This window comes from Dama dama, chromosome 12 (genome assembly GCF_033118175.1).
Source record: "Dama dama isolate Ldn47 chromosome 12, ASM3311817v1, whole genome shotgun sequence".
Lineage (NCBI taxonomy): Eukaryota > Metazoa > Chordata > Mammalia > Artiodactyla > Cervidae > Dama > Dama dama.
This window is the reverse complement of record NC_083692.1, coordinates 86,695,967-86,712,787: the sequence shown is the minus strand read 5'-3', so window position 1 is coordinate 86,712,787 and position 16,821 is coordinate 86,695,967. Positions and strand designations below refer to the sequence as shown.

General features: G+C 57.9%; 1 protein-coding gene and 1 non-coding gene across 3 annotated transcripts in view; one reads left to right on the top strand and one right to left on the bottom strand.

The window, feature by feature from the left end:
- Positions 1-11,548, top strand: part of SKOR1 (SKI family transcriptional corepressor 1) — an 88,028-nt gene extending 76,480 nt beyond the window's left edge. The window contains exons 1-9 of one of the 2 annotated variants that reach the window (XM_061157997.1): positions 2,994-3,097; positions 3,317-5,528; positions 6,605-6,695; positions 7,570-7,677; positions 8,232-8,303; positions 9,619-9,693; positions 9,948-10,022; positions 10,534-10,599; positions 11,091-11,548. In XM_061157997.1, the coding sequence (XP_061013980.1) occupies positions 2,994-3,097; positions 3,317-5,528; positions 6,605-6,695; positions 7,570-7,677; positions 8,232-8,303; positions 9,619-9,693; positions 9,948-10,022; positions 10,534-10,599; positions 11,091-11,185 (2,898 nt within the window). In that variant the 3' untranslated portion in view covers positions 11,186-11,548. Of the gene's footprint in view, positions 1-2,993; positions 3,098-3,316; positions 5,529-6,604; positions 6,696-7,569; positions 7,678-8,231; positions 8,304-9,618; positions 9,694-9,947; positions 10,023-10,533; positions 10,600-11,090 lie in introns of those variants that run through there. The other variant, XM_061157998.1, reaches the window with a different exon arrangement.
- A 5,010-nt stretch (positions 11,549-16,558) lies between these two features.
- LOC133067617 (U6 spliceosomal RNA) lies at positions 16,559-16,665 on the bottom strand. The gene has a single exon (XR_009695384.1). It is a non-coding gene; the product is annotated as a U6 spliceosomal RNA (small nuclear RNA).
- Positions 16,666-16,821: the final 156 nt, after the last annotated feature.

The window sequence follows — 16,821 nt, the reverse complement described above, 5'->3', positions numbered from 1 at the left end:
TAGACCCCCACCACCGGGAAACTGAGTTAACAGGAGAGCTAGGGAGGGGTCTAGCTTTCAACTAATAGTTGACCCCAGATATCGCCCAGCGATGACTTGGCTCCTGCCCTGGGCTGGTTGGTGTTAGTTGGGGGGCGTGGTGGTGGTTAAAGGCCCAGGACCCCCCCTAAACCCAGTTCCCGAGTCCACAGCTCAGTGAAGGAGAGAGGAGGCTGTCCTGACACCAGTGCATCCAAGTCAGAAGCGTGGGCGAGTTGGTTCTGCCCCTTTCCGGCTTACTATCCCCTGGCACCTCACACCCCATCTCTGCTCCAGCGTCCCAGGGTCACCTTCCTGGCCCGAGAGTGCGGTACGCATTCTCGAGCCCTTTCCTTGAGTCTGACTTGGCCTTTGGTCTAGCTCCTTGCCCCTTAGCCTGGAGAACTGGGCCCTCCCCCACTTTACTCTTGGGGGCAAACTTTGTGGCCCCGGGCCCTTCCTTCCTCCCGGCCCCCTTAGCGAGCTTGGGCTGCAGGTGCGGGGCTCGGGGAACAGGTGTGTGGCCGCTTACCTGGGGCGCCCAGACCCGGGAGCTGCGGGAAGGCGGCGGGGCCAGGCGCGTGGCCCGCGGGCTAGCTATCGGACCCCGGGAGGGCGCGAGTGACTGCACGGGCGGTGGGTGTGGCGCCCCTGCTCGCAGATGTTAGGCGCGCCCGCCCCGCGCTGGCCTCGCCACTCGGGCTGTCCCCGCGCCTTGCCAGTCGCCGCGCTATGCTCTCCAGGCTTCGGCCTCCGCGCCGGGCCCGTCCTGGGCCTCAGGGGCAGCCTCACAGGGCACACATCTCTCTGCCCGGGACCCTGGAGCCCTGCGCCTGCTGAGAGCCTGCGCCGCGCGGGAGGGGCCAGTGGGGCCGCGGGTGTGAGAGCGGGGAGCCCGGGAGCGCGGCTGTGCGCGCGCGCGGGGAGGGGCCGCGCCGTCACCCGGAGAGCCCGGCGGATCCCCGACTCCCGCCCGCCGCTCCGCGCGCCGCGCACCTCCGTTCACCGCTCGCCCGGCTCCAGCCGCCGCCGCACGGTGAGTACCCGCGCCCGGGAGCTGGCTGACCCCGCGCCGTGTCTCTACAGCTTTTTTCGTTTAGTTCCGATTTGGGTTCTTGTGGTTGTTTTATTATTATACCTCAAGACTCCATCGCCTCACTCTGCGCTGCCTGACTCCCGCCTCATCGCCCTCTCCAATCTCACCCCTCAAGCCCCAGGAGCCGGCGAGGGCTCCCAGAGCCGCCCTGGCCGCTGCTCCTTGTCGCTGCGCACAGCCCTTTGCCCTGGCTTTTGAAATTCGGTTCCGTTCCTAGGGTCTTCCTTCTCCTGGTTCCGGGGTCCGGAGTCCCCTCCTCCCACTCGAAAAGACCCCGAGGGGACTCCAGACCCTCCGCTTGGAGAAGACGCGCTCCGCTCAGGGCTTTCCTTCACTGCATGCGGGCAGGGCACACTTGCCGATTTCGGGAAACCGAGAAGACATCTTCATTTCCCGGAGCCGCGGCACCCCCCCCTTCCACCTCCCTAGCCAGCCTGAAGACTCTTCGGGAGGGGGGTGCAGGGCTTTTCTTGCTGATCCCTCAGCCGAGGAGTTAGGACAGTGCTTTTGCCTCCTAAAATGTTGCAAGGGACTTCGACGCAAAAGAAGGGTCAACTAGTTTCAGTTTGATCCACGGAGATAAAGATGAAATAAATAACAGATAAATAGCTTGATACTTGACGAAGGTATGAAGACAGATGGGAGAAAGAGGAGCGAGCAGGGAGAGAGACAGCTCAGGGACAGATAAGATCGACAGATCAAGGAGGGAGAGAGACAGAGGGAGAGAAGATCCCATGCTTTTGAGCTCGGATGCCCTGTCTGGCTGGAGCTGCCCTTTGAAAATGGATTTGTCTGTTTCTGCTGAGTTTAGAGGAGGAACCCTCAGGACTGGGCTGTCTGGGCCGCAGGACTGCCTGCAGCCGTGGGCCGAGTGCGAGCCTTCCCTGTCTGAGGACACGTGGTTGGGCTGAGCCATCTAGGGGGCCCCAGGCATCAGTCCCCGGGTCCTTCCTGCTGCCGCTGTCCACAGAGCGATTGCCTCCCTGCCTCGGCCAGAGAGTAAAGCTTGGGACCAGAAGTAACTTTTGACCTGGAGCCTTAGGGTGGCTTCAGAGACGGGTCAGGATTCCTCCCAAGCCGTTTGAGTCAGGACAACTCCGCATGAAGGATACTCAAAAAAAAAAAAAAAAAAAAAAAAGATGTCCCCCAAAGAGGAAGCTCAGAACCTAGAGACTGCGTTTGGCCTTAGTGGGAAAGGTATATCTGAAGGAGGAAAACTTAGCAGCGGGCGGCTACAAGCAAAGCAGTGGCTTCTGAGAAACTTCCTTGAGAACCTCTTCGTCCCGTGTGCTGACCCGGAGGGGAACCAGCTTGGGTCTGGACCGCAGCTTAAAAATGCAGGAAATGTGGTTAGGAATTGCTTGACCCGGATCCCACCGATGGCTGGAAAGAAAACGGTTTATATTTCCAGCCGGAATCTTTCTGCTCAACGAACGCGGGGTTCCGGGTGTAAGAGGAAAAGCTTGTGTTTGGGGAAAGCGGTGCTGTTATCCCGGGGAGCCAACTGCACGAAGCTGGGTGCAGTGAGGGCAACTCCAGGGCTGGGCGCTCACGGCGAGCTTTGGAGAGAGTCGGGTTCAGCACCGCGAACAGCGGTCGTCTCTGTCTCTCTCCACCTCCCTCAGGGCCTCTAGACCCTCCTCCTTCTCCTTACCAACCGCCCCCCCCCCGCCCCGCCCCCTGCTGTCTGGAGACGGGCAGTGACCGCCCCTCCCCCTCCCTATTCCTCCCCGCGCTGCCCCCGCCCGCGTGCATGCGCGGCTGAGCAGAGGGGCGGCCTGTCCCCGAAGTCCGAGCTTCGGGACCCGGACGGATAGGGCAGGCTGCGAGGGTGGCCGAAGTCTTACGGATCTGGGCACCAGGAAGCCTGGGTTTGGCAATGGCTTTGCTGTGTGGCCTTGGGCAAGTCACTCTCCGTCTCTGGGCCCCACTTCCTCCCCAGCCCGAAAACAGGATCGGGTTCCCAGCTACCCAGGCATTCCTGAGATCTCAATTACCCCTACTCCTCCTCCAAACCCCGGGGGTTTTTGTTCCAGCGCCAGCATGCGTCTGAATAACAAAAGGCCCGTCCAGGGGGCGAATGAGCTAGGACTCCCCGTTGCCAAGTTTCCCCGCGCGCCGGACTCTGCGCGCCCTGCTGGGCGGGCCCGAGCGGCGTCGGCGCTGAAAATGGCTCATCGGCTCTCTGCTTTCTCTGTTTCGCAGGAGCGGCGGCATGGAGGCTCTCACCAGTCAGCTGGGGCCGGGGCGCGAGGGAAACTCTTCTCCCAACTCCAAGCAGGAGCTGCAGCCCTATTCAGGTTCCAGCGCTCTCAAACCCAACCAGGTGGGCGAGACGTCGTTGTACGGGGTGCCTATCGTGTCCCTGGTCATCGACGGCCAGGAGCGCCTATGCCTGGCGCAAATCTCCAACACCCTCCTCAAGAACTACAGCTACAATGAGATCCACAACCGCCGCGTGGCCCTGGGCATCACGTGCGTGCAGTGCACACCGGTGCAGCTGGAAATTCTGCGTCGGGCAGGGGCCATGCCCATCTCGTCGCGCCGCTGCGGCATGATCACCAAGCGTGAGGCCGAACGCCTGTGCAAGTCGTTCCTCGGCGAGCACAAGCCGCCCAAGCTGCCCGAGAACTTTGCCTTCGATGTGGTGCACGAGTGTGCCTGGGGTTCGCGTGGCAGCTTCATCCCCGCGCGTTACAACAGCTCGCGTGCCAAGTGCATCAAGTGCGGCTACTGCAGCATGTACTTCTCGCCGAACAAGTTCATCTTCCACTCGCACCGCACCCCCGACGCCAAGTACACGCAGCCCGACGCAGCCAACTTTAACTCGTGGCGCCGACACCTCAAACTCAGTGACAAGTCGGCCACAGACGAACTGAGCCACGCTTGGGAGGACGTCAAGGCCATGTTCAATGGTGGCACCCGCAAGCGGACCTTCTCGCTGCAAGGAGGCGGCGGCGGCGGCGCTAACGGAGGGTCGGGTGGACAGGGGAAGGGTGGTGCTGGCGGCGGCGGCGGCGGCGGGGGCGGCCCGGGGTGCGGCGCAGACATGGCCCCAGGTCCGCCGCCGCACAAAAGCCTGCGCTGTGGCGAGGAAGAGGCCGCCGGGCCTCCCGGGCCGCCGCCTCCTCACGCGCAGCGGGGACTTGGTCTGGCGGCGGGAGCTGGCGGCCCCGCGGGCCCTGGAGGGCCTGGTGGCGGCGCCGGGGTCCGCAGCTACCCTGTGATCCCAGTGCCCAGCAAGGGCTTTGGCCTCTTGCAGAAGCTGCCCCCACCGCTTTTCCCTCATCCCTACGGCTTCCCCACGGCCTTTGGTCTCTGCCCCAAAAAGGATGACCCTGTGTTAGGCGCAGGCGAACCCAAGGGCGGCCCAGGCCCCGGGAGCGGCGGGGGTGCGGGCACTGGGGCAGGAGCGGGCGGCCCAGGAACCGGCCATTTGCCCCCCGGGGCGGGGACTGGCCCGGGGGGCGGCGCCATGTTCTGGGGTCACCAGCCCTCCGGCGCAGCCAAGGACGCGGCGGCCGTGGCTGCGGCCGCCGCCGCAGCCACTGTGTACCCGACGTTTCCCATGTTCTGGCCGGCGGCAGGCAGCCTCCCGGTGCCGCCCTATCCGGCCGCGCAGAGCCAAGCCAAAGCCGTGGCGGCGGCCGTAGCGGCTGCAGCGGCGGCGGCCGCGGCCGCTGCGGGAGGTGGCGGCCCCGAGCCCCTGGACGGTACCGAGCCGACCAAGGAGGGCGGCCTGGTCGCAGAGGAGCGCTGCCCCAGCGCGCTGTCCCGGGGGCCACTGGACGAGGACGGTGCGGACGAGGCGCTGCCGCCCCCGCTGGCCCCGCTGGCCCCGCCGCCCCCGCCGCCCGCTCGCAAAGGCTCCTACGTGTCGGCCTTCCGGCCTGTGGTCAAGGACGCCGAAAGCATCGCCAAGCTCTACGGTAGCACCCGCGAAGCTTACGGCGGTGGGCCAGCCCGTGGGCCGGGGCCGGGCGCAGGGACCGGCGGCGGCTACGTGAGCCCGGACTTTCTGAGCGAGGGCAGCTCCAGCTACCACTCCGCCTCCCCCGACGTGGACACTGCAGACGAGCCCGAGGTGGACGTGGAGTCCAACCGCTTCCCCGACGACGAGGGCGCCCCGGATGAGGCCGAGCCCGGCGCGCCCAGCACCGGAGGCAGCCCGAATGGAGACCAGACCGCAGGACCCCCGTCTATCACCTCGTCCGGCGCCGACGGTCCCACAGACTCTCCAGAAGGCGGCAGCCCTCGTCCCCGGCGCCGCCCGGGGCTACCCCCAGCCAGTCGGGCCGCATTTGGGGACCTGGTGGCCGACGACATAGTGCGGAGACCGGAGAAGAGCCCGCCAAGCGGCAGCTATGAGCTGCGAGAGGCTTGCGGACCGCTGGGGGGCCCCGCGCCGGCCAAGGTGAGCCCCAAGCCCGCCCCGCTGGTGGCGCCTCCTTGTTTACCCCTAGGCAGCTCTGGGTTGTGGGGCAGGCCCTGGCCGGGTGGGGGACGGAAATTTTGTTCTGAGCGGGCGTTCAAGCAGTAGGCCCCGGCTGCTCTGGGTAGGCCCAGCTTCGGGAGCCTGTGGAGCTGGACTCGCTGGGACCCCTGGGAGAGGGTTTCGGAAGATCGGGGGTGGCGGTAGGGGTGGGAGGAGCAGGCCTGAAAACTGCGTGTGCTGTGTTTTTGTTGACGGGAGTAGGGAAGAGACAGGCACACAGAGATAGAAATCAAAGGGTCTGGATGAAAGAGACCAAAAGCCAGAGAAAAGCGCTCACGAGGCTGGGCGGGTAGCACGCCCTCCGGGATGGGGATCAGAGCCCCGGGGAAGACGGGCCAGTAAGCCGAGGAGACGGAGGCCTCTCCCTCAAGCTGCAGTACGGGGTCCTCGGAATCTTTCAACACCCCAGCTCGTAGTTTTCCGAGTCTCAGAATTCCTGCCCTGGGAACCTCCGGGTCCGTTGGCAGGAAGCTGTCGAGACGGTGTGCGGGGCGGGAGAGGGGCTCTCAGAATGCCGCGGCCGCGGGTTCGGGTGGGGGGTATGCAGCTAAGCCTGAATCGTTCGCCATTTGACAGTGGGTGGGCACACCTGTACAGTTCCATTCGGTCCATTAAAACAAGAATTACTAGCCGGATGCGAAAGGCGTCATTTATGTCGGGGACTGGGCGCGGGCGGGAGAAAAGATGCTGGAAAAGAGGCGGGCGAGGAGGGCGGGGTGGGCTTTGAGCGGCCCTTGGCTGGGGAACCGCTTTGTGTCTCGGGTAATTTTCTCAAGGGCGCTCGCAATTACCGGGGAACTACAAACGGCGATGCGACCTCCGAGGGCTCCGGGCTGCGCCGCGTGCGTCACGGCCTCTCGGGGCGCTGGGGTCTCGCGGGCAAGCGGACCTCCGCCACCCCTTCAGGTTTTCTCCTGGCTGCGGCGGAGGGCTGGGCAGCTCCAAGCCGCGGTCAAGCGCCCCCTTAACCGCCTGTCATTTCTCGGCCGCCGCAGGTGTACGCGCCCGAGAGGGACGAGCACGTGAAGAGCGCGGCGGCGGCGCTGGGGCCCGCGGCGTCCTACCTCTGCGCCCCAGAGGCCCACGGTAACGCCCCCTGCCGAGGTCGCTGGCCAATGGAACGGGGGTGGGGGGGACCGCGGCCAGAGGAGGCCTGCGAGGGAAGACTAGAGGAGGAAAGACAGAAGCAGAGAAAGAGAGGGGAAGCAAAACACTAAAAGAAGAATCTAAGCGAGGACTCCCAACAACTTGCATCTTTTGGTTACTTAACAACAAACCGCCCTCTCCATCGCAAAGATACCGCTCACTTATACCTCATGCACTGGGTTAAACCTTTTAAAAACCACGCCTGGCACGTCTTTCAAATTCTCTCATTTATTCAGCAAGGGTTTGGGCCGAGAGGTTGTCTGTGGTCAGGCCGGGTCCGGGCGGAGGGTGGGGGCGCTTGGCCACGCGCTTAGGGACCCCTGAAGTGCGCGGTAGCAGCAGCCCAACGCGGAGGTGCACGCGGGACCCATTGACTCATAGAATGAACTGAGGGCCTCGGAAATCCGGGCAGCCTGAGCCCGGTACGATGTCTCCCCCGCTGTCGCCACCCCGCGGGTCGCCGCCTGGGCCGCGTTCTCAGAGCAGGTAGACCCGGCGGCCACGCGCGCTCGTGGTGCCCCAGTATCTGCGCGCGATGTAGGTCGCTTGTCCCTGGTGGGCTCGGCTGCTCGATTTGCTCTTTTCCAAGGGGTTGGGGAGGGGGCGTGGAGCCGGAGATGAGCAGATCGCGCGCGGGGGAGGTGGTGCCCGGCCCAAAGCCTGAGGGTGCGGCGAACCCAGGCGCACAGCCGGGAACCAGCGGCGGCCACGACGCTTTTAATTAGGGCTCGGGCGCCCCGACCGCGGTAGCTCTGGCCTTATCCGGGTCACGGTTTCTTTGCCTCTCCTTGAAACTCGGTTTATTGCCTTTAAGAGCCAGATAAGGAAGACAATCACTCGACCGCCGACGATTTGGAAACGAGGAAATGCTATCCAGACCAAAGGAGTATCTCCCAGCCAAGTCCGGCAAATACAGACCGAGGTGAGCCCTAGGACCCTCGATCTCCACCCCAACTCGGGAGCTGGACCCCTGGTCGCCCAGGTTTCCACCGACTCCAGTTTGCGAGGGAGGCTTTCTAACAAGCCTAAGGGGCTGCCGGATAAACATTTGCTCTCCTCTCGCGGCTGGCAGATAAACATTTAAACAGAATGGGCAAGGGTCAAGCCAGGTTTCCTGAATTCCTTACCTCCTTGGTGGGTTTGGGGTTCTCCCGGGTAAGGGAAGGAGACTTACTAGAAGGATATCAGGAACACCATCACCCACGAAAAACAAGTCAAAGAGCATTTCCTGCCCTAAGATAGCCTGTTATCCCTGGTTCCACTCTCCTCCGTGAGGGGGGGTGTGTGTGTCACTCTCTGAGTGACCTAAAATAATGGTTTGGAAGGTGGGTAGAACTGGATGCCTGCAACTGTCTCCTCTAAAGGCAGAGGGTCTGAAATAGGTACTCAACTTAGCTCAGTTACCAGGAAGCTCACCCCTCCCCTCCCAAGGCCTCTCCCAGAACAAAACCCCTCTTACCTGCCCTTGTATCCCAGGCGAAGATGGGCTCACCCTAGATGTCACAGGAACTCAACTAGTGGAGAAAGATATCGAGAACCTGGCCAGAGGTGAGGTTAAATCTATGAAACAGGGGTACACTGTGCTTGGGGAAATTGTCCCTTCTTGTAGAGGGGTGGTATTCCTGCAGGAGTGAGTGTAAGAAGACAAGGCTCTTGAGGAACCAGTCTTCACTGACCAGAAAAGATAATCCCCTGGACACATTACCCGGGCACAGAGGTGGGGGGTGGGAGGGTGGAAAGGTGAAGGGAGTAGGCGGAGGGAACCAGCCACCCCCAGAAGTCCGAAGGCCAGGCCTGTCTGAATAGTCCAGTGAGAAAGAAAAATGAGTAATGATCCTTAGAAGGACAATCTAGGTCTCTCAGCCTCATCTGAATAGCAAGATTTTGAGGAGGCATTTACTTCAGGAGTGTCTCAGAGGTTATTTTCTTTTCCTGGAATCAATGCATAACTGACTCCACCTCACCCTAAATGGGGTGAGGATGGACCTTGTTTGTGGAATGGGGTCCCTGCTCAACTGCAGGGGCAGAGTATGGCTTGAAGCAGAGAAAGGAACTTCTAACCCCACTTTGCTCCTCTGTCTCTCATTTTTGTGTTTTCTGAGCACCTGCGAGGGGAGGACCAGATACCAATAGCTCCATGGGCAGCCCCCTGCCACTCCTCTAAAGCAACCTTTGAGAGCACCTATGGGGCTTTCCACACCCAATTGCCCCCTTACCCCACCCCAGCCCAGGGTTGGGCTTGGAAACTGGTGTGTGTTGGGGGAGGGGGGAAGCATTGGTTGTCTTCCACTGTTCCCAGTTACAGATTTTACGGGTGATGTAAATTACCTTCAAAATCCTTCTGCTTTATATGAGTGTTCTTATATTTGGGGCCCTGGATTTGGGGTCCTGGGACCTCTTATAATTGTAAATAAACTGTTATGAATATGTGTATTTTTCTAGGGTGGCGGTCCAAGGCTTTGACCAGATTCTTCCTTGTCTGTATCATTGAAGGGAGAGGTTAGGTCCATGGATTGAAGGGGTAAACTGAGTCTTCCTAGGCCTACCTCTAAACTTACGGAGTTAAGAACAACTTAAAGCAGATACCATGCTGGTTAGTACCTGGGCCCAGGACCTAGAAGTCCAACAAGCATTCTGCTATTCTGAATTTCATTCTCCTGGGCAACCTAAACCCCTAACCCCATTTTCTGCCCAGATCCTTTGGATGCACATGGAAAAACTGAGTGTTGAGGGCCTACCATTTGGTCTCACCCTCCACTACTCCTATCTCATGGCTACTGGCCAGAGTGGGACCTGGGTGCCTTAGAGGCCACCTGCGTCCCACCACCCTCCTCCTTTACATCCCACTATCGCCCCTTCACAGACGAATTGCAAAAACTGCTCCTGGAACAAATGGAGCTCCGCAAGAAGCTGGAACGAGAATTTCAGAGTCTCAAAGGTACCCCCATTCAGACCCACCCCAGCTGATCGCCAGGGCCTTCTTCCTGCATCCCCCTCCTGGCCTGGACCGGGGACCCAGTGCAGGCAGCTGCTGCTGCTTCACATTCAGCCAGAGCCACCGAACCCTTCTTTTCCTAGCCGGGTTTCCTGCTAGGCCAAAGACAGAGGGGGTGGGGTGGGGCTGGGGAGTGGGGAAAGGGGGCCGAGGGAGGGGGTTGTGTGTAACAGCTCTCACTTAATCAATTTGCACAGATAATTTTCAGGATCAAATGAAGAGGGAATTGGCTTATCGAGAAGAAATGGTGCAACAGCTGCAAATTGTCAGAGGTAAGACGGGAGTCAGGTGAGCGCGTGCACGGGCGTAACTGCCTCTCGTCTGGCAGGAGCCGCAATGTTGGCTCAGTCATTTGGATTTAAATTGAAGGTAATTTAACAATTATTTTTTTTATTTAATATCCTTTGTATACTCTGATTAGCCTCAGAATGGCAAGCGAGCCCAGCAAACGGCTTGCAGGCATCATTACATGGAGTGATTGAACTTCTTATCGCGGCAATTTCCATGGTTTCTAAATTAAAAATCGAGGCGTAAAATTACCTGGGAAGTAATGCCTAAGTTTGCTTTAATTTTGGTTAGATCCGTCTGCCTTTAAGCGCCATCCCAGGCCATTTCCTCCCTCAGCCAAGCTGCAGTTTGTAGGTTTGACGCCCCCTCCCTCGGTCGCCGGGACTTGTTTCTGCCAGGGGCTGAGCGCTGAAAAGAGGGTGAGGCCCGGGCTGTGACCCCAACGGGCCCTAGGGTGGTCTCATTTCCTCACCGGCTACTTCCTTTGTCTTCCAGATACTCTTTGTAACGAACTTGACCAGGAGCGGAAGGCACGCTATGCCATCCAGCAGAAATTAAAAGGTGCGGAAGCGGGGGAACAAAGGAGAGGTGCCAGGCACTGGCTGTGCGGGCGAATGAATGAATGAATGACTGCGTGAGTGATGATGAGGGGGAAGGCCAGGTCTGCAGAGATAAGTAACTGAGAGGAGGGAAATGGGAATTCATTTTAATGGAGAAATCATTCTAGAACGGTGGGCAGGGAGAAAGGGCCCCTCGAGCTCTGGGCATTTGGAAATCTGTCACCAGGTCCAAATCTGGTTTTGAGCTGAGCGATCTCCCTCTTACTGTGCCTCAGTTTCCTCTTCTGTAAAATGGGGCTACTGAACTAGAGCAGTGGTTCTGAATGACCGGGGTCTCTACTACCTTCCCACCTTTTGATCGTCTTGCTTGAGAACTCCTGAATCTGAAGGGGGTGGGTTAGACGTGGGTGGACAGGGGAGCGAGGGAGCCCGTGGACCGCGTGGGCGAGACAGGCGAGGAGCCCAACAGGGCCCAATCGACTGTCTCTCCAGAAGCCCACGACGCCCTGCACCATTTCTCCTGCAAGATGCTGACGCCCCGGCACTGCACTGGCAACTGCTCCTTCAAGCCCCCACTGTTGCCCTAGGGCCGGCCCAGCCGCGCCCACGCGCCCTCAAGCCATGCTGCTCTCTTCTTGTAAATACCCGCGGCCGCGGCGGCCGAGAGCGAGATACAAGCCATTCGGACCGGACCGATGTAAATACAGCCTCCCGCCCGCCTGCCCTTCTCCCGGGCGCCTCGGCCTTGCCCGCTCCCTCCTGGGAGCCCGAGACCAGGACCCAGTCTCCGTTTCCAATTGTAAATACCACCTTGCCTCATGGTTCAACTCCGGGCATGGGGTCTCATGGGCTTAACGGACCAAATGGGGTAAAAAAAGGGAGAGGGGGCTTCTCCGCCCTGTACAGTCTCTGAACCCCAATTGTGGATACAATGTAGCAATTTCGCTGGCCCCGCGCTTCCCTCCCCGTCCACTTCTGAAATTTGTTCCTAATGACAAAGTGGCTATGTGCAATGGATATAAATGTATTGTGAGTCTCTTGGTTCAGTAATAATGGGTTCATTTTTAATTTATTTATGTTGTAAGTTATTTTGCTTCCTTCTCCTGGACCTACTTCCAGTCCCATTTTGCATTCCCTCTTGGGTTTTTGCTTTGTCTTTTTTTGTTGTTGTAACCTCTTGATGTAACAGCACTTTAAAAAGGGCGACAACTGACTCACGAGATGGAGACCACCTTGAGCCTGATTGGGGAGATCACCCTGGATCCCTGAGTTTTGTTTTGTTTTTAATAAAAAAGAAGAAAAAAAAAAAAAAACACCCGACACTTCCTGGGGCTGTGGAGGTGGGAGTGTGGCGAGGGGAGGGGCGGGGAGGAGGCGGGCGCAACAGGTGGGGCGTGGGGACCGCAGCGCGGGTTCTGAGGCGCCCGCGCTGAGACCTGTGTTTGACCAGGTGGGCTGCAGCGAGCACCGCGACCTCTGCACTGGTTCTTCGGGCACACCCAGCGTGCCCCATAGGCCACAGGCCGTCCCCGCCCCGTGTTTAGGACCCTCCACTGGGCATCGGCGAGGAACGAGAACTCCTGTGAGGTCTCTGAGTCTTCCCTCTAGCGTTCGCAGGGGCTGAGAATTGACTCTTGCCCATGTCCAATGCCTGCTGCACCGCAGAAGCCTCCTCCGGGGCGCTCAGAGACGGAACTCGCGCCCTGCCGGGAACCCCTGGTTCAACTAGAACTGCCAGGAGGCCCGGGCGCCGACGGCCGGGGCCTAGAGCTCTGAGGCGGGGCGGGGGCGAAACACGTGGGATGGGCCTGGGCCTCGCAGCCTGTACAGATGTCCGCTGCCTCGCCGCTAGCGGGAGGCAGGGAGTCCTGGCGGTGTTGGACGTTCCGGCCATTTTAGTCCCAGCGGGTTTGCGGACGTCGAGGAGCCCACGGAGGAAGGTGAGATACGCCGGCCCTTTGAGTTCCGGGGGACGGCCGCGGTTTTCGAGGCCTTACCTAGCCACCGGCCTCCCTTCGGCCTCAGTTTCCACAGCGCACTCGCTGCTTGGGCTCGGATAAAAGATGGAAACGGCAGCGCGATTTTTGAAGAGGGAGGAGAGTGTAGTTCGAGTGGGAAAATACACGGTTCTGGGAATCATTCTGACCTGACTTCCAATTTCCGCTCCTTACTTGACTAGCAGTGGTGCCGAGTCTTGCCCCTCATTCTTTCTAAAATAATATTTAGGCCTCCGCCCCTGGCGGCGCGTGAACGCGCTCTGCGAGGAAGCGAGCGCAGAGCCGCGCTGCGCAGCCGGGACCCGCGCGCCCCGACGACCTGCTCTCAGACACCGCAGGACTCTCACTGCGCGTCCCTGGGGGCCCTGGACGCCCAGGGTGGAGACCCTGGAGGCGGGCGTCCTGTGCTCCCACCAAGCCAGCAGCTGGGACCCGGGAGCCTTCGGCTGCGTTGGTGGGGAAGTTTCTTGGCTGGTCGTCTAAAGGGCCCGGGGCGGAGCTGGCGAGCAAGGGAGCGCTGACGGCCTCGGAGAAGGGTCCCAGGAGGGGAGATCCGCCGCGCGATCTTGGCAGGAAGCCAGGCCCTGGAATACCCGGTACTGCGGCTCGGAGCCCTCCCGTCCCAGGACATTCGAGGGCTAGACCCAGAGGGGACTGAGAGAATGGCTGGGTAAATTATGAGGTGTCGCTAAGGGACGAGCTCGCCTCGAGACGCGCGATCTCCCCCATAGGGACCCTCCAGGGAGCGGGAACGTTTTTATGCGTGGAACCAACCGGGTCAGAAACCGAGGTCCAAGAGAGGAAGAGACGTGGGTCCCTAGCGCGTTCTAGGGGCGAGCGGAGCTAGGACCCGGCGAGGAGCGCGGGTTGGAAGAGTTCGCGCGCCTTTCCCTCTGGACGGAACAGCTCCTTAGGAAACAGCACTTTCCTTCTCTGTGAAATGGGGTTAACACTTACTACCTACGTAGGAAGTTATTCTTTGGCTGTGCCCCACACAGAGGAACCTGGTAAATATTCCACCTTTCCTTTTCGAATTTCCCAAAGTGGGGGAAAGAGCCGCAGGCAGTTGGGGCCAGCCGGAAAGGGCGCAGCATCTGGACCGGATTCTCTGTGGATTGGAGGTGTAGGCGGATACGACCTAGAAAGAGCTCACAAAAACCCTCCTGGGCTCCGATTCCCTTCAGAAGTGGTTTGTTCCCCCCACATGTTAATAACCAAGCGATTGGTATGGATGTAATTATCAATAATTATACGAATTATTGCTGATTGCGGGGCTCGTAGCTACTTTAATTAGTTTACCAGATTCTAATTAAGTTAAATGAAACATTAATAGGGAAAATATGCTTTGAAAAAAAAAATCCCGATTTTTAATGTCTTTTTCTCGCCACAACGTTGCCACCTTGCGACACACTTTAGGCATTACAGCCAGCGTCTGGAGGCCCCAGACTAGGGAGCCGTGTCTTAGGGAGAAAAAGTGGGGCTTGGGGAATGGGGAGCTTTCGTATTGTTTGTTCCTCACCTCGGCCTCCGGCAGTACCCGAGAAGGTCGGGCTTTAGAGTCTGAGGTTTGGGGGTGGGGAACCAGGCAAACATGCCTCTTGGAGCTCCCACTCCTTTTTCAGCCGAGGAAGGCTCTAGGGATGCGCCTCCAGACAAGTAGTGTCTGTATTCGTCTGTCCCAGCAAATCCAGGGTGATAAACTGAGGGAAGCTGGAGGAGCAGGTGGAGACAGCATCAAGCTACTTGGTTTTTCACTCCCCTGGGAGAAACCAGTAGGTAGCCCCCCCCCCACCTTAATCCTCTGAAATTTGAGGTAACCCCTCAGCAAAACACACCTGGAAGATTTCTGGATTCCCGGGAGTAATCTCTCTGTTCCTGTGGCACTTGGTTAAGGAAGCTAATAGGGTGCTTGCCTCCCTGAGTTATCCTTGTGTGTTTGTGTTTCCCATAGAACTGTAAATGCCCTGGCCATCACAGCCACATCTTGCCTTTCCTTGTGATCTACAACAGGGCCCAATGCATCACAGGTACTCAACAGATGCCCAGATGAATGGGGTCAACTTTGGGGTTCATCTGGATGCTGGAAATGTCTGAGGGAAGGAATCCTTAGGTGCTTCTGGACCACAGCTAGTGGGAAGCGGCTAAGCTCATTTGCATAGCTAATTAAACAGGCTTACTGCTCAGATCTTTTGTGGATAGGATTAGTTTGGGGGGAGGGGGCAAGGGTCAGGTAAGGGATGGTCAACCTAGAACAGGAAAGTTTTTTCCTCTTGCAATTGCATCCCAAAGAGGGTGCTCCTTCATTCCCTCTAATTTTGCAAAGTTACTGGGCACACACCTGTCCACGCATTCCCAGCTACCCTGATCTAAATTTGAGCCTTGATCCTTTGCAAAAAAATGTGACTCCTGTCCTTGAGTTCAGAACACCAAAAAAAGCAGAAGTGGACCTGCACACTCTTTGCATTAATTCTAAACAGCCTTTTCTCCCTCTGTACACTCCCAGAGGGAAACATAGTGTTTGCTTAAGAGCACAAACTCTACAGCCAGATTTCCTGGGTCTCGGTCCCTTCTCTGCCACTGACTGGTTGTGTGACATTTGTAGGGCAAGCAGTTGAATATCTCTGTTCCTCAGCTTCCTCATCTATAACACGATGGGGGAAAGAATACCTACTTCATAGAACTGCAGAGCTGCAGAAGTCATCTAGGTCTTTGGCTTTTATAGCACTAGGAATTGCTCCTGTCCTTCCTAATTTTTACTCTGAAACAGGGTTATGCCACAAAGAAGGACAAAGAATGACCAGTTTCTCCAGAAAGAGAGAGAGCCAAACCAATAGTAGTCATTTTCTTGTTAGATATTCCAGAAAGGGGCCTTTAAACTACTCACCCAGTGACCCAAGTGGCCTCCAAGGAAGCAAGTATCTTAGGGGGAAGAAACGAAAACCAAAGATTGTCCTCTAACTCCATGCACTGGAGGCCGTGAGGTCCCACGGATGCCTATTCTCGGCTGTTTCCTGGAAAGGATCATTTTGCCTCCACTGAAGAGAACAGAAATGGATCCTGGATAGTACACTGCTCTGCAGCTCTGAGCACCCGCCGCCGATTGGGGCGGCTCTGAGGCCCGGCAACCATCCCTGTGCCTTGGCTGAGGCGAGCGCAGAGCCTGGGAGCCGCGGGGCCGCGGGAGGCAAGCCAGCCTGGCTCGCAGCGGCTGCAGAGACCGCCAGGCGGACTACACGCGTGCTCAGGCACCAGCAAGGCGTATGCACCCACATTCTTCTCCTGGAAAGAAATGGATATATCTGAACTTTGTTGGCATTTTTTTCCCCTTCTCATTCTTATTAATTAGGACTGTGCCTTTTGCCATTGAATTACCTGGGGGCAGGGCTTTTCAGGATTTGCGCAGCTTTGTTTCAGCTGCTTACTAATTAACATGATCATGCCCAGGTGGCTTTACCTCAGCATCTCCTATGAAATAGTGGCAGTAATACCCACGAGACAGGGCTGTCAGGAATATTAAAATGATATATCGGTGAAGGCCTTGGCACATAGGAGATGCTCAATAAGGAGTGAGTGTTGTTATTATTTTAAGATTCAGAGATAGCATGAGTCAGCCTTGTTCCAAGTTCCTGGTATAATACAACTTAAGTTTATGGTGGCACTAAGGTCCTGTTATGCTTTGGTCCTGAAACGGACCAACTTTGGCAAGGCCATTTCCTTAAGGGTAAGGTACAGTAGAACTCAGGATAATGCAGAGGGAAGCGGAGGCAAGATTTGCAAGGTTGAAGACTGAGGCCCAAGGGCCAGGTGTGAAAAGCACAGCAAGTGATCAATCTGATTGCCCACACTTACTTTTACTTCATCTCCAGGGACTATAGCTTCTTTTATGTCAAACAAAAAGCAGAAACTCTAGGCGAAAAGCGTTCGCATCAAGGTGCAAGCTGTGCAGACGGTACACTCGTGGACAAAAATATGGAACGCTTCACGAATTTGCGTGTTATCCTTGCGCAGGGGCCATGCTAATCTTCTCTGTATCGTTCCAATTTTAGTATATGTGCTGCCGAAGCGAGCACGATACCGGGTTCGTCTCAAGAAATATATAAAGCTAAGAACAGAAAAAGTTTTCTGGTTATGGTGACTAAACTTTAACCCTTCTTTAGGCTTCAAAGTACACAATAAGTTATGTCCTTTCGTACCACACATACTTTCATCATATCGTTTGATTATGA